The 14,612-nt window shown below is 55.7% G+C and overlaps 1 protein-coding gene across 3 annotated transcripts; it reads right to left on the bottom strand.

The window, feature by feature from the left end:
- Positions 1–2,958: 2,958 nt before the first annotated feature.
- Positions 2,959–13,201, bottom strand: MAF1 (MAF1 homolog, negative regulator of RNA polymerase III). 3 transcript variants are annotated; one of them, XM_063299806.1, is made up of 8 exons: positions 12,925–13,201; positions 10,867–11,006; positions 6,012–6,140; positions 5,512–5,677; positions 4,690–4,811; positions 4,457–4,576; positions 4,263–4,382; positions 2,973–4,081 (listed from the first exon to the last, which is right to left on the bottom strand). In XM_063299806.1, the coding sequence occupies exons 2-8, from the start codon at positions 10,947–10,949 to the stop codon at positions 4,060–4,062; spliced, it is 762 nt and encodes a 253-aa protein (XP_063155876.1). In that variant the 5' UTR covers positions 10,950–11,006; positions 12,925–13,201; the 3' UTR covers positions 2,973–4,059. The 3 variants fall into 3 exon arrangements, with proteins under 3 accessions (XP_063155878.1, XP_063155876.1, XP_063155875.1); XM_063299805.1 differs by lacking the exon at positions 12,925–13,201 and having other exon boundaries at positions 10,867–11,866; XM_063299808.1 differs by lacking the exons at positions 4,457–4,576; positions 12,925–13,201 and having other exon boundaries at positions 2,959–4,081; positions 10,867–11,872.
- Positions 13,202–14,612: the final 1,411 nt, after the last annotated feature.

Here is a 14,612-nt window from a genome sequence, read left to right on the forward strand (position 1 = left end):
CTGGGGGACAGAGAGGGAGGGCACCGTCTCGTCTCCCCATAGAGCCGAGGCCGCAGCAGGCCTCCCGACTTCGGCCTCTGTCCAGGCCCCCCCCCCCCACACCTTTGCTGCAGAAAGGCCACTCTGCACCAGGAGCAGGTGCGGGGAATCCCGGAGGCCACGGGGGTGGGAGGGTGGGCGGGGGAGAGAGATGGCTGGGGATTCTGCCAGTTCAGGTTTCCCCCAGCGGAGAAGGGCATTGCTACCCCAGAAGAGTTAAAGGCAGGGCGCAGCTCTTCCAGTGGGGCAGTTCACTAGCCACGGGCAGGGAGACATTCCAAACGGATGATCCCAAAGCAGCACGCGGACTCTCGCGGCACCAGACCGCACAGCCCAAATCCTGGCCTTGAACGTGTTCTTGCTGTGTTTTACAACTACCGTAACCCATGAAGAGCCACACCGTATTGTGGTGTATAAGTTTAGTTAATGCTGAAAAGAAATACAGATAGTCCTCGCTCAACGACCCTAACTGGGACGGGCAACTCCACCACTAAGCGTAGGGGCCACTAAGTGGAAATCACGGGACCGCAACCAGGCTTTCTAGCTGGAAGGAGACGAGTAGTCACCTTTCTCTCCAATCAGTCTGCTCTGCAAGGGGCGAAAGGAGAAAACCACAGGCCAGGCACAGAACAACACACACTGACTGTAATGGCAGCCACGTGACAGGGTCACCGCAAAAGTTGCAGATGGTTGCAGGTGGTCCGTAAAATTGTTTTTTCAATACTGTCCTAACTGTGAACAGCTGCTGAACAAATGGTTGGTAAGCGAGGACTACCTGTAAAGAGAGATAGAAACCGGCGATGCCACTGCAGCAGCATCTGGTGCCCTGCTGCCTCAAGGGCTCCAGGGAGGGAGAACAGCGAAGGCCCCTTTGAAGGGTTTTAGGGGCCTCAACGAAACATGGCTCCCTGGAATGCCTGCTTGAGAGCCTGGATGCAGGGGGCAGCGAATGCACTACCCCTCCCTGGCAGACCCCCGAGGTAGCCCTGGTCAGGGCCGCAACTAAGGGGGGGCAAGCGAGGCATGTGCCCTGGGCGCCACGTGGGTGGGGGGCCAAAATGGGCCTGGAATCCATGTTTGCCCTGGGTGACACAGACCCTAGTTGCGGCCCTGGCCCTGGTTTGGGGTCAAGCTCCTGCCCATTATTGGACTTCCAGAGGCCGGCAGCAGGCAGGAGCAACGTGTGCCCTTGGCTTTCTTGCATAGCACCAGCCGCTTAGCAAACCTCGCGACAGTCCTGCGGAGTAGGCCTCTTCCCACACTGCGGCCAGGATGCGACCCGCTGGATCCTGAGCCGCCTGCAGCTCTTGCCCCGCCCGGTGCCACGAGGCTCCCTGGGGTCTTGCCTCCTTTGGGCGCTACTTCGCACGAATGCTATAACGCCGCAACATCGCGCGGAGCCGATGAAAAAGAAACGGCCTTTCAGGCGACCCAGCCCGGAAAGCCTCTGCCCCCGCTGCGTTCCCACCGAATCGGAGACCCGCCCGTGCCCCTTTTAAAGGCCACGGACTTCTTTCCAGCCAAAGCCCGAAAGCAACGGTCCTCTCCGGAGAGCGGCCGCGCCGGCCCGCTCGGAAGAGCGGTGGAGGGCAGCGCCGGGCGTCCCCCGGCAGCGGCGCTTACCAAAGCCTGGAGGCACCTGCGCGGCCAGCGCCGCCGAGTCTCCCTGGCGACGGGCGTCCGTTCCGTTCCGGCGCGCCCGGCCTCCTCCAGTCCAGGGCGCGGGACGCGCAACCCCGAGCCCCGCTGCGGAAAAGGGGGCCGCTCCGGGCGTCTGGAGGCCGAACACCGGGAGCTCGGCTTGGAAGCGCTGAGGCAGCTGGCTTCGACGCCGGCCGTCCGGGGCAGACGAGCGGGGGCCCCGCGTGCCTATGGGGCGCATTGCCGGAGCGCCTGTCCGCCGAGTTTGGCTAGCGCCGAGCCCATTGGCCACAGCAGGGAACCCCAAACGGCGGGCTGCGTGGCCCACCGCCGACCCCCCCGCGTCGCCCGGGATTTAACCGGGCCGCTGAACCTACCGAGGTCCCTCGCCGGGCACAACTTCGCCCGCCGCTCCCCCAGATCCTGCCCCCCCCCCGCTTCCTGCTTTCTAGCCCAGGAGCAGCGCCGGCTGCTTCTCGCGGAGACAAGCGAGCCGGCCCAACCAGCGAAGCAGGCGCGCCCATACGCAAGGCGGCGGGGGTCATCCGCGGCTTCTCAAACACACCGCGCTGCCGGGCTTCGCAAAACCGAGCCAATCCTGCTCCGGCGGGAGATCCGTGGCCGTCCTCCAGCCCCCTCGTCCACCAACGGGCCCGCACCTCCAGGCACACCGGTGAGGCAGAGTACTCGCCTTTTCTCGTTTGTTCAGTGAAAAGGGCTCAGGCTAGAGGCTTAAAGCTCCCCCCCCCCACGCCAATCAAGGGGGAGAGGGCTGTGCAGGAGCCCTCCTCCTTTTCCCACAATTCCCCTCCTCAAGGACACCTGCAACCCAGAGGGCATCCAAGGCCTTGCGGGGCTGCACTCTCTTGCTTCTTGAAAGACACCCAAGCTACCAAGCACGCAGCAGCTTAACATGCGAACCCAACCCGTGGATTGCAAACGACCTTGATCTTATGTGCCGCATCAACCCTGTCTGCCTGCAACTGGCCCTTTTCAGGGGGCCAGGGAAGGCAGGCCCACCCGCTGCCAACCCAGAGCAGAAACAGGGCCCCTGAGCTTTGGCTCAGCCCCACCCCCTTCTTGCCCAGGGACAGGCAAACAAAGATCCTCCAGAGACGGAAGTCAGAGAGAGAAAACTTTTATAGCCTTGCCAACAGAACCACTAGGCAACATGGGGGGGGGGGGGATGCCGTGGTAACAAGCCAGATCAAATGCGGGGAGGCGGCCAGCATGACTCCCCCCCCCCCCCGGTGCTCCAGATGGAGCAACCACCATGGAGGAAGATGACCTGCTCCCGCAGCGGGGAGAGTTGGAGGGTCCAGCCCAAGGCTCGGTGGTCGGGAGTGCCTTGGAGGACAGATACCCCCATCTACTTTACCCTCCACCCCATTCGAAACCACTGCTTTCCGCCCTCCCTGATTGCTTGAGCAGTGCTGGCTCCAGTGGGATGGGCAGGCAGTCCAAAGGTCTGCGGGGGGGGGGGGGGAGATGGCACCTCCCCAGTCCCGCAAAAGACACACACACACAGGCTGGAATCTTGAGTCAGTGCAAAAGAATAGGGGAACACAGCAGCAGAAGGGGAGGAAGCCTGCTGCTCAGATGGAAGGCCAGCCGGACGGACAGAGCGCGAGCTGGCCCTGGCCCACTTCAGCAGAGAGGGGTGCTGGGTGCTCCTATGGGCCCCAAGTGCGGTGGGAAGAAAGCCAGCCTCCATCAACATCTGGGGAGGGGAGGGGAAGGCTGCTGCTGCAGCCAGTGAAGGCGCTGGGGAGGGACGCAGGCTCAAGCAGGCGCAAGCAGACGCTTGGCAGGAATACAAAAATAAAATCTCTAGGAGCCCTTGGGAAAACAAGGGAGCCACAGCGCCCAAATGCCAGAACCCTCCCTTCGGCCAGTCCAGAGGTCAGCTACTTGATGCCGAATGTCCTGGGGGCGCTTTAAAGGGGGGAGGAGAGGGCCTCCCCTTCCTGTTCCCCTGTTAATCCAGCTTCTTCTTCTTTCGCATGCCAGCATCCAAAGTGTAAAAGGAGCTGTCAGGAGCAGCAGCCGGCCTGGCCCGCCTCCATTGGCCGGTTTGAGGGCTGCGCCTCCCCTTAGCCGCCCAGCCGCCGTCCATGTTGGGACAGAAAGGTCCTGTCCCCGGGGCACAGCAGGAGAGACAGAGGGTCACGGGGCTGCTGTCACAAAAGAACTGTATCCCTGAAGGCAGGGTAGGCAGGCAGGCAGGCAGAGAGCTTGCTGGCACCATCCTGGGCATCCAGAGGCACCAACTGCTCACGCAGCATCCACAGGGCAGGCAGAACAGCGCAACGACGCCAAGTTGTTTAGGGAAAGAGCTGGCAGAGTTGTCCTTCGTGGGAGAAGCCCCCGGCCCAGGACTCACATGCAGACCACCTCTCTCCTGTGAGAAGAGGGAAACCGTGGGTCCTGCAGCTGCTGCTGGAGGAGGCCAGGCCTGGAACGGGAATGACCACCGCCCCCCTTCTGCACAACCAGGACCACCCGCAAGCCGCCAGGGAGAGCAGGGAGGCCGGGCCAGGATGGAGTGCAGGGGGAGCCAGCCAAAGGCACCCGCTACGCACTTGTCTGCTTCGATGCTGCCCCCGTCTGTGTCGCAGCTGCCCGGCGTCTCCTCTGCGTCATCCTCACTGAGGTCCATGTTCAGCTCATTTCCAGCTTCGGGGTGAGGATAGGTGGAGCCGCTGGGGAGACAAAGGGGACTCAGCACCCACACTGGGGCCAGGGGAGTCGGGGACCCTTGGGCCTCCCCCCACACCTGATGGAGCGGCAGGTGAAGAAGACGATCCGCTTCAGACGCTTGTTGTAGAAAAAGTAGTTGAACGACCACAGGCTGCCCTCCTCTCCAAAGGGATCCGAATCCAGATCCGGGTTGTAGCTATGGCACAGAAGAGGAGCTGCAAAGGCCTTGCCCACTGACACCCCCCTCCCTCTGGCGCCCTGGCCAAGCCCTCCCCAGCCGTCACCATCCCAACCCCACGCCGGGCCCACCTGTAGATGTCACACTCTGAGAGGCAGATCTCCTGGTCCACTGCATCCCACAGGTGAGGCTTCAGGGCAGTGAAATCCTCCCGGACGGCGGAAAAGAGGCTGCAGTTCACGGCGTTCACCACCTGGAAAAGGCCCTGGATTTGTACCCAATGGTGAAAATGGGGAGGAGCTACAGCATCCTGCAGTTCCAGGGAGAGGAGAGGAAAGGGTGATGCAGGACGCAACACCCGCCTCGAGCACAGGTGCCAGGGGATCTTGCCAGGGCTGCAAAGGTTTATTAGCTAATCCCAAATTTCAGCAGTGGCTTGGCACAGCACGTTCATCCCACACGGCCGGGTCCATAACCAACCCGGGATTAGGTAAGGGGGGTGGTGGAAGGTAGCAGAGAAGGCTCCTTCTCCGGCCCAGGCCAGGGCTGCCTGCAGCGGGAGGCGGGGCCTGAGGAACTCCAGCAGGAAGCGGTCAAATAAGCCACGGGTCAGCCTCCACCTCCCCAGACGACAGCCGTAGGGCCTGCTGGGCAGAAGCTCAGTGGGAAAGGGGTCTGCTCCGTGAGTCCCAAGCCCTGTGGAGCAGACGTGAGCAGCAGCGGTGTACTACTGGGCTCGGGTCGGGGACGCCCAGCACTCTGGACCATCTCGGGGCCAGAGGCCATTCAGCAACAAGAGGAGGCTGCTTCTTCTCCTTAAGCTCTGCCACCACCCCATATGCTCCAGAAGCATCTCACTGGCACCCACCCAAATTTCTTGGCCAGCAGCCTGGGCACAGATGCCCCAAAAGGATCGGCTTCCTGCCAGCGCAGAGGGCAAGGGACCCACTTACCCAGTTGAGACTCGGCTCCCGGCTGAACTCGTGGCTCTTGGCAGCGCTGAAATCGTAGTCGGGCCGGAAAGACTCGTTGAGGGTCGCTATCAGGTAGAAGAGGGTCTTGCGGCTGCACTTGTCACTGAGGGGACCTTCTTCGTCGCCACTCTGGCTCTTGCTGAGCCTAGCATGGGAGACACCCACTTGGCCTCAGGCCTGCCTTGGAGGGAGCAGCCAGGGCCTCGGGACAGGTCCGGGTCCCGCTTAGCTCAGCTGGAAAGCGGGGTTGGGAAGGCGCTGCCCCTGGTCTGTCAACAGGGGCTGAAGAAAGCCTAGAAGGGAGGCTGGGAACAGGCCGTTTCATCACCCAGCCCCCAGGAGCCCTGTGCAGGCGGTGTCCTCCTTCCTTCTCCTGACTCTAGCGGGAGCCACGCTCCTGCAGCCCACAGGGCAGGCCAAACGCAGCTGTCTGGGAGCAGGACCTGTGTACCTGAGGCACCTGGGCTGGGTGCACATACCGGTTAGGGCTGATGCCCGTGGTCTGGGGTGGTGACAGGGCCTCCAGCACATGTGGCTGACCTTCCTGGCAAAACTGCTTGAAGAGGTGCTTGTCGTCCCCGGCCATCTTGCATGAGTAGCTCTCAATCCTGCAGGAAGACCAACACGTGCCTCTAAGCCAAGGGAGCTGCGGGGCCAGGCCAGTCCTGAGCAGCAGGAAGCGCTTAGGGACCATCGTTTCTTCCTGAGCTAGCATTGCACACTGCAAGGGTGACTCAGGCAGATGCCCTCATTTTCAATGCTGCCTTTCCGATGAAATAACTCCTGGAGAAATGGCAAATAAAGCAGCAGTAGTGCCTCCTAGGCCAGGCCGTGTGCTTTTAAGCAAATGTCCCACGGCACTGATTTCCATCCACGGCTGAGGCTCTTGATCCCACTGGACAAACCTCGTAACGTTGGGGTTATACCGCCACAAACTTTTGTCTTCTTAAAGAGGGCAGAAGGAAAAAATGCAGTGCCCAGTCCCCATGGAAAGAGGCCAGGATGCCCACCAAGGAGCCTGAAAGCCAGTTGAGCCAGCACCTGTCCGGCTCCAGAAAGAGCTCATCTTATGGGGGACCAGAGGGGCCTTGGTCCCCACCTCTTCAAGCCCCGGTCTGCACAAGGCATCCTTCGAGCTCCCAACCAAGAGCCCACCCCTGCGCAGGTGTGCTTATCAGTTAGGACAGCAATATGCAGATGGTCTTCGGAAATACAAGGCAGGCTAATCGTGAGATTTCCATTCAATCAGAAAAGATACCAAACTCCACACAGGTCTGGTATTCTTGGCATAAAACATACACTGCGAGATTTTTAAATCGGATATTTAAGAATGCACATGTAAGAGTTTTATGTTTTTCTACTATAATTATAGAACTCTTGTAAAAAGAAACGTAAAATAGTTCAAAGGCTATTTTTAATAGTCTTTAAACAATTTTAAACTGAGCTTTAACTGCTCAGAGTCCCTCTTTGGGGGGAGATGGGCAGTAGTATAAATTTGAGAAATAAATTAATTAATAAAAATTCAGGGAAGGCAAGGACCAATTTTCTAGCCACCCAGCTTATTTTTTCAGATTATAAATGCTGAATGCACTACCAGCTCTTAAGCAGAAACAGTGCAGTGAGCCGTGAACTCTCTTGGCCGCTGCACGGACCAGAACATCAACCAGATGGGCCTACAGCCTGCTCCAGCCTCAGGGCTCCTTCTGTGTCCTTAAGCAAATCAGTAGTAAGTCAGAGTAACACTATATATATTCACTCACTCACTCACTCCCTCCTATGCATCAAAATGGACTTTCAGCTGAGAGGTCACAGGTTCTGCCAATTCTTTCTGAGAGTCACATTTTGAGGCAGACTTAACTGGGGACAAACCCACGGTTCCTACGGAGGTAACCAGAAAGTTACCCTAACAAGGAAGCATTAGCACTAGTCCTGTTGCCCACGGAAACCTACTGTGGCCATGCTTAATTGCTCAAGCAGTGAATAGGAAGCAGAGCAGGGAACACGCTGCCAACTACATTGAGATTCTTTGTTCTGACATGAGACTCCATCTGCCTAAGACCCACTTGTGACGCCCCCCAAAGAGACTGCAGGGTGGAATATCTGAGAAAGTTATAAGGATCATGGCAGATGAGAACTCTGCTTCCCGTGAGCTTGGGCCTCTGCTGCTACGTTACCAAGGACGTGGGAGCGGAAAACTGGGCCAGGCTAAAGGTCTCTTCCGGCTTCATCTTCTTAATGCATGTCAAGCCGGCCCCACCATTTGGAACTCAGTTATGCTGTAGGGTTTGAGGAGGAAATTGGAAAGGGCCTATTCTACACACTATTCAAACCAGTCCCTTGATTGGAGCAATAAATAAGAAAGACTTATTTGGGGAAGCGTAACATGAACATTGCGCAAAAGTCATAATGTAATCTAAGTTCTTGATTTTTAGACAAATGAAACTAAGAATAGTCAGTCATATAACTCGGAGCTCAGAACTCTGCAGCTCTGTTGGCAAAGGAGGGCAACAAGGCTGCATGCTCTCCCCTTACTTATTCAACCTATACGCTGAGCGTATACTAAGGGAAGCAGGATTGGAAGAAGATGAGCAGTTTTAAAATTGGAGGAAGAAACGTCAATAACCTGCATAATGCTGATGACGCTACTCTGATAGCTGAAAATGCAAAGGTTCTGCAAACCCTACTAATAAAACTCAAGGAGCACAGTGAAAAAATGGGACTGGAATCAAATATAAGGAAGACCAAACTAGCGACAAGAGGAAGAACAACCAGCCTTAGAACTGGCAGTGAAGATATCTGAAAGGTAGAAGCTGCTCCCTTTTAGCATCAACCATCAACAGCAAAGGAAGCAGCAGCCACGAAATACACCACAGACCAGCCCTTGGCAGAGCAGCCATGAAGGCCTCGGGAAAGATACTCGGATGCTGCGATGGGTCCATACCTACAAAGATCAGAATGGTGCAAGCCAGGGCGTTCCCTGTGACCCTCTACGGAAGTGAACTTTGGTGTTGGAGAAGACTCCTGAGGATCCTGTGGACAGCCAAGAAAACAAACCGATGGATCACTGAACAAAATCAACCCAGAGTTCTCGCTCAAGGCAGAAGTGACTGGGCTCAGATTATCCTAGGTCGGACACACTATGCAAAGACCTCTGGAGAAGGCTCTGATGCTGGGAAAGGTGGAAGGAAAGAGAAGATGACGACCAGCAGCAAGGTGGACGGACACAGTTACAGTGGTCATGGGTGCATCATTAGAAGACCTGAAAGACCTGATTAGGGACAGATTGTCATGGAGCAAAGCTATCTATGTGGTCACTAAGAGTCAGCTATGACTTGACAGCACATAAACAATCAATCAATCAAATTAAAAATTATTCCAGTGAGGAGAAAATATGAAGAAGCCAGTTTGACTACACAAAAGAGTTTAATAAAGATCTGAAAACAAAAGATGACAGGAAATGAAAAGAGAGCCCAGACAATTATGGAAAAGTACAGGTGGGTGGCCACAACTGTAGGCTGGTCTCAGGGAAGAGAAAGCTCGGGAGCAGCAGAAGTTAGCAAAGGCTGCTGGAAGAATAAACCAGGCTTCTTCAGACAGGTTCACAATCAATTCAAAAGAGAATCCAGCAGCTGCTCAATAGAGAAGGCAAAAGGCACAGCTGTCCGGCAACTACTTCAGTTCCATCTTCTCCGAGGAAGAACTTGGTATTCCACCAAGCATTATGCAGGGTAGGATTGAGATTGATTGAGGCGTCTTGGTCTACTCTGAGCGAGTTTAACTTTCTCTGACAGATGACTTGTATCCCAAGACACAGAAGGAACCACCAAAGGTCTGGCCACATCCTTATCTTTGTCCCCCACAACTACTGAGGTGCCAGATGACTAAGGGTGAGCTAAGGGCACCCTTATTTTCCAAAAAGGAAAAAAGGAAGATCCAGCAAACTCCAGACCTGTCAATCTGAATACTTACACAAATCCTAGAATGGGTCAAAAACAGACTGATTTGTAATCACTTTGAAAATAAGTTGGCAATTACCACAAATTAGAATAGATTTGTCAAGAACCTTGTATTTTTTTTAATCCAAGGACTTCTTTAATAAATTGTGGGAACACTGTAGATAGAATATGCCTTGACTTCACAAGTTGTTTACAGAGGACCCAATAACTTGATTGTAAAGCCTGTTAAGAGTGGGCTGGGTGGGATGACAATTAAGCAGCTACCTAGCTATCTTCAAAATCACCTGCAATGGTTCATCAATGGTTCATCATCAAATTGGAGGCAAGAACTGAACAAGATGCCACAAAGACCAATTCTGGGTTATCTGTAAGCATCATTTGGATGAAGAGGTGAGGCAAAGGTTTATCAAATTTGCAGATAACACAGAGGACAGAAATGAAATTCAAAATGTTCTTCATAGGTGGGAGAACTGGGCTAAAAGTAATAAAACAAAATTCAGCATAGATAAGCACAAAGCTCTTCACTTAGACAACAAATATCAAAGGCAGGGGTCTCTGGTTTGGCAATGGAACTTTTAATGGTAGTTGATCACAAAGTATGAGCCAGCAATCTGATGGGATGCAAAACTGACAAACACAGTTTTACTTCAATAGAAGTATCATTTTCAAATCATGAGAAGTAATTATTCTGTTTTGGTCAGACTCCACCTTGAGTCCTGAGTCAGCATGGTATTTGAAGGAGGATTCAGAGAAATTGGAGCAGGTTCAGAGAGGGGCAACAAGAAGATGAGAGACTAGAAACTACATCCCACAAAGAGGGGTTCCAGAACTGGGAAGACTTAGCTTTGAGAAAAGCTGGCTGAATGATATCATTCTACAAATAGCTGAAAGGATATCACAGGAATAAGGTCAAACCCCCTTCTCTCTTCTTCCACACTGCAGGACATGAAATAATGCATTTCAGTTAGAGGAAGAGAGGGCCCAAGTGACTATTAACAGGAATCACTTAACCAGAGGGGGTGGGAGGCTCTTTCACAGGATGTGTTCTAGCACAGAATTTGCCAGGAATGCCTTAACTGAAGAGAATATTTGTAGGTCAGGGTTGAACTGTGGAGTTCTTGTTTTCTCTCTGAGCCTTGTTTTCTTGAAGACGTTTCATTGCCAGACTAAGTGACATCTTCAGCTCTCGCACTGAAGATGTTGCTTAGTCTGGCAATGAAACATCTGCAAGAAAACAACAAGGCTCAGAGAGCACCAAGGACTTCACAATGCCTTAATTCTATGAAGTCTGCAAGCCAACGGAAACCATAGTTACAGCCTCACATTACAAAGCTCACAAGTCTCCCCGCCCCCCCTCCAACAGTGGAGCCACCTTCACCTGCCAATAATGTGTGCATCTCCTGTTTCCACTGTCAACTGTGAGTTGATGGCTTCAAAACTGGAGTTTTCCAACAGCTTCATTGTTGCACTTCCTGGTGCCAAAACAGTCTTCAGTACTATGCCGTGCAGTTGAATTCCCTGGCAAAGATAAAGAAAAGAGACCATCTGCTTACATCTCAGGAAACAAAAGATACAGCTGTGCCACTTATCTAGGAGGATCCACAACAGGGCACTATCTTTACAGCAATAGCCTGTGGCTAGGAATGACCAGCTACACCTGCGCAGAGCTGCATCGATTCATTCAGAATCACCTGAAAGGTTTCAGTCACACCTGGAAATGCCTGAGAGTACTACACTGCTATATCCAAGTTTGGGGCAGGGACATCACAGCAGCGTTTGGCCTGAAAGCCTGACCTCAAAAGAACAGCAGATTTGGGATCGGAGCTGGCAAGGGGAATGGAAACAGATGGGCCAGGCAGTGCCATGAACAAAACTGCAGAGATTCCTATGGTCAACCAAAGCCCTAACAAGAACCCATGCCAGCTGTGTTCTCAGATATCCCCTTTGCTGCCTCCAGAAAGAATCTGCAAGGGCAAGACCCCATATAACTTTGCTTCTGACATTCTTCTCTGCAATTGGAAAAGGCCAGATTTGCAGTTAAGATAGCAGCAAAGCTCTCTCTCGTTGGGGCCGAAAGGAGGCTGCCAGAACCCCCACCAAGTCTCTTCAGAAAAGGAGCTCCCTTCATTTGCTGCCCTATTTAAAACACATACAGCCTGCTTCCCATTAAAAATCTCAGGAACAAGTCAGAATGATTAAACTTAGCAATGATCCTAACACCACCAGCAAAACCCAAAGTAGCCAGGGGCTGAGAGTCATCTGACATTGAGGAAAGGGGACATAAAACAACCCTCCAGTGGTGGTGCTCTTTGGAAGCTGGGAAGGAGAAAAGAGGGGCCTGCAGGCGGACCAGGCCGAAGGCCCAGCTCAGTCAGTCGTGCTTCCCACAGCAGCTAGTCCCACTTCCGAGTTTAACCTGCAAGCAGAACACAGGTGAGGCATGTGTTCTATCAGGGGCAGGCCTGGCAAGTCTCCTCCTGTGAGTTGACCTACGCTTCTGAAGGCCTCCAGGCTGGCAGCAATCGCACAGCTTGTGAAAGCCCATCCCTCACACCCCATGGCTTCATGTCACACGCTAAGCAGTCATGCAGCTCCTTTTTTGGCTTAGTAGCAGGTTGGGTGAACCACCAACTGTGGCTGGTTTGTGGTTAAGCAAGCCACAACTTAGTTTACAGGTGTACCGGTCGCTCTGTGAAGCCCTTTGCCTTACAAAACGTTAGAATTGGCTGCACTGGCCCAACACAAGTCAGACGACTTCCTGCCCTGCGCGTTCAAGTAGCAGGGCAAACCTGGTTAGGGCGCATCTTGGTTAATTTTTTGTGAGCGAGCGTGCAAGTACAAACCACCTGATTGGCTTCCAAATCAGTGGGTTGCCTGGGCCCAAACACAGGATCGCGAATACGACGCAGACCCAGGCCGGGGCCCCCCGCGTCTCGCCCGGCCAATTCACCCACCGCAGACTCGGCCAGCGCGACCAAAGGCAGCACGAGCCACGCGGGGCTCCAGGGACGCCGGCCAGCTCGCCCGTGGAGAGGGCGGTGGGCAAAGGGCAGCGCTGCCAAGCGGGGCCTCCAGGGCAGCCGGACACGCTCCGGCGGCGCGGTAGTCATCAGCGCCAACGGCCGGGCCGGGCTGGGCCGCCGCTGCGCCCAAGCTGCTTGCGGGGTACCAGAGACGCCAGGAGGACACGGAACAGGCGCCAGGCTGCGGAGCTGCGGGCCTCGGCGAGCAGGCCGCCTGGTAGTTTCTTTGGCCGGGCCGTGGCCGCCGCCTCCGGAAAACTACACTTCCCGTGATGCCGCGCGCCAAGCACCCCCTCCGCCAGACTCCTGTTCCCATAATGCCGCGCGCGCGATGGCTGGGCCCGCCTCGGCGCGGGGCATGCCGGGCAATGTAGTCCGGTGGCTGAAGGGCTTCCCGGAGCGCCGTTACTCGCCTTCCGAGGGCCGCCTCCGCTTTCCGGCCTCAGGGGCAAGATGCCGTCGAGCGGCGCAGTCTCCGGGAGTAACTCGAGTCGGGCGCCGCCGTCGCCTCGGCGGCCACTCGTCTCCTCCAGGCGGCCCGCCGGAGCCCCCCCCGCCTCGACATGTCCCCGGGTGGAAGAGCCACAGCGCCGTAGCCGCCCGCCTCCCGATCCCGCGAGCAAAGCCGCCGACTCGACGCCTCTCGCTCGGACGGGCGGCGGACGATAACACCAGCGAGAAGCCCAGCCCTTCTCCAGCGGGGATTGGGCGCCCGCCGCACTCCGGGGTTCATTGGAGAGAAGCGGCGCCAATCGCTGGGGCTGGAGAGGTGAGTGGCTGTCCTCCGCGTCAATCTACCGCAGCGTCCCGCCTTCGAGGCCGAGCCCACCTCCCATTGGCCGCGGCTTCAAGGGCGCGGTGTCGTCGTCCGGGAACAAAGGCGAGGGGCGGGCGCCGCTCCAGCTCGGAGGCCGCGCCCCCAGCCCGCACCCCCCCCGCGGGGCTCCTGTTCCGGGCGGGGCGGGGGTCTCGGCGGGCGGCCGGGGCGGCGTTCCTCGGACGGACGGCCCGACGGCGCCTTCAGCTGAGGCCGCTGGGGGCGTCGGAGGCGCCCACGGGAGGCGGCTGAACGTTCTTGCTGACCAAGGGGCGGGGGGGGCGGGGGGGGCGGGGGGGGGCGCTGAGGTGCGCGCGTGTTTATATAATGCGGCGTTTCCAAGGTTCCGTCCCGAGGCAGCTTTCCTTGCAGTCAACCTGACCGAGGAGGACATTTAGGCTCTGGGGTTGCCGTTAAGTCAACGCAGCCAAATGTGCTACGGAGGAGCAAGCAGGTAGGGAGCTCCACCTCGGTGATGAGTCCACGTATTCCAGAAGATGTTCCCCCGTGCCTCGCTGTCGGAGGGACCGAACGCTGCCCACTCCTCCTTTCTACGCCTTCCCAGACCCATGGCTTGGAGCATGTGGCGCCACCGTGCGCTTTCCGGGTCACACGGGCACAATGTGCGGGGAAAGCCAAAAGCAAACCACACACGTGCAGAGGTAGCATGTCTGCATTTGCACTGATTAGCGCCTGGGGGAAAAGCACACACCCGCGCAGACACTGCACACGGGGAGGACAGCCACACACACCTGTGCGCATAGAGGCCATTCATCCGTTTATTATTCCTAGGGGCCCTACTGGTAAAAAATTCTAGAAGCTATGTTCCACATGTTTTCCCTACTTTGTTAATCAGAAATGTGTGTGTTGTCTGAACACAACTCAAGATATGCCGATGCTGCATCTACAAAAACGCACTGGAGACCAGCTGGCAAGACACAGGCACTGCCAGGGCAGCAAATGCACCATGCAGCCTCTTGATTATTTGCTGAGCAAACTTTCCAGAGCACGTTCGCCCTCTCAGCATCCCAGAACAGCTTCCAAAGAAAAACGGCTGCAATCGCTGCCAGCCAAGTTACCTTCCTGATGGAGAAAGGAGATGGGAGCACCGGCTGGCAAGCATCACATCCCACCCTACCGTAACAAATCACAGTAACACAGAAAGCCAGTCAGTTTCCATAACATGCATACATGTATTTATTTATTTCAGGATTTACAAGGCTGCCCAACTCAAACCATGTGACTCTGAGCAGAGTACAATGTAAACACAGTCAAAAAGAAAAA

This window comes from Candoia aspera, chromosome 3 (assembly GCF_035149785.1).
Source record: "Candoia aspera isolate rCanAsp1 chromosome 3, rCanAsp1.hap2, whole genome shotgun sequence".
Taxonomy (NCBI): domain Eukaryota; kingdom Metazoa; phylum Chordata; class Lepidosauria; order Squamata; family Boidae; genus Candoia; species Candoia aspera.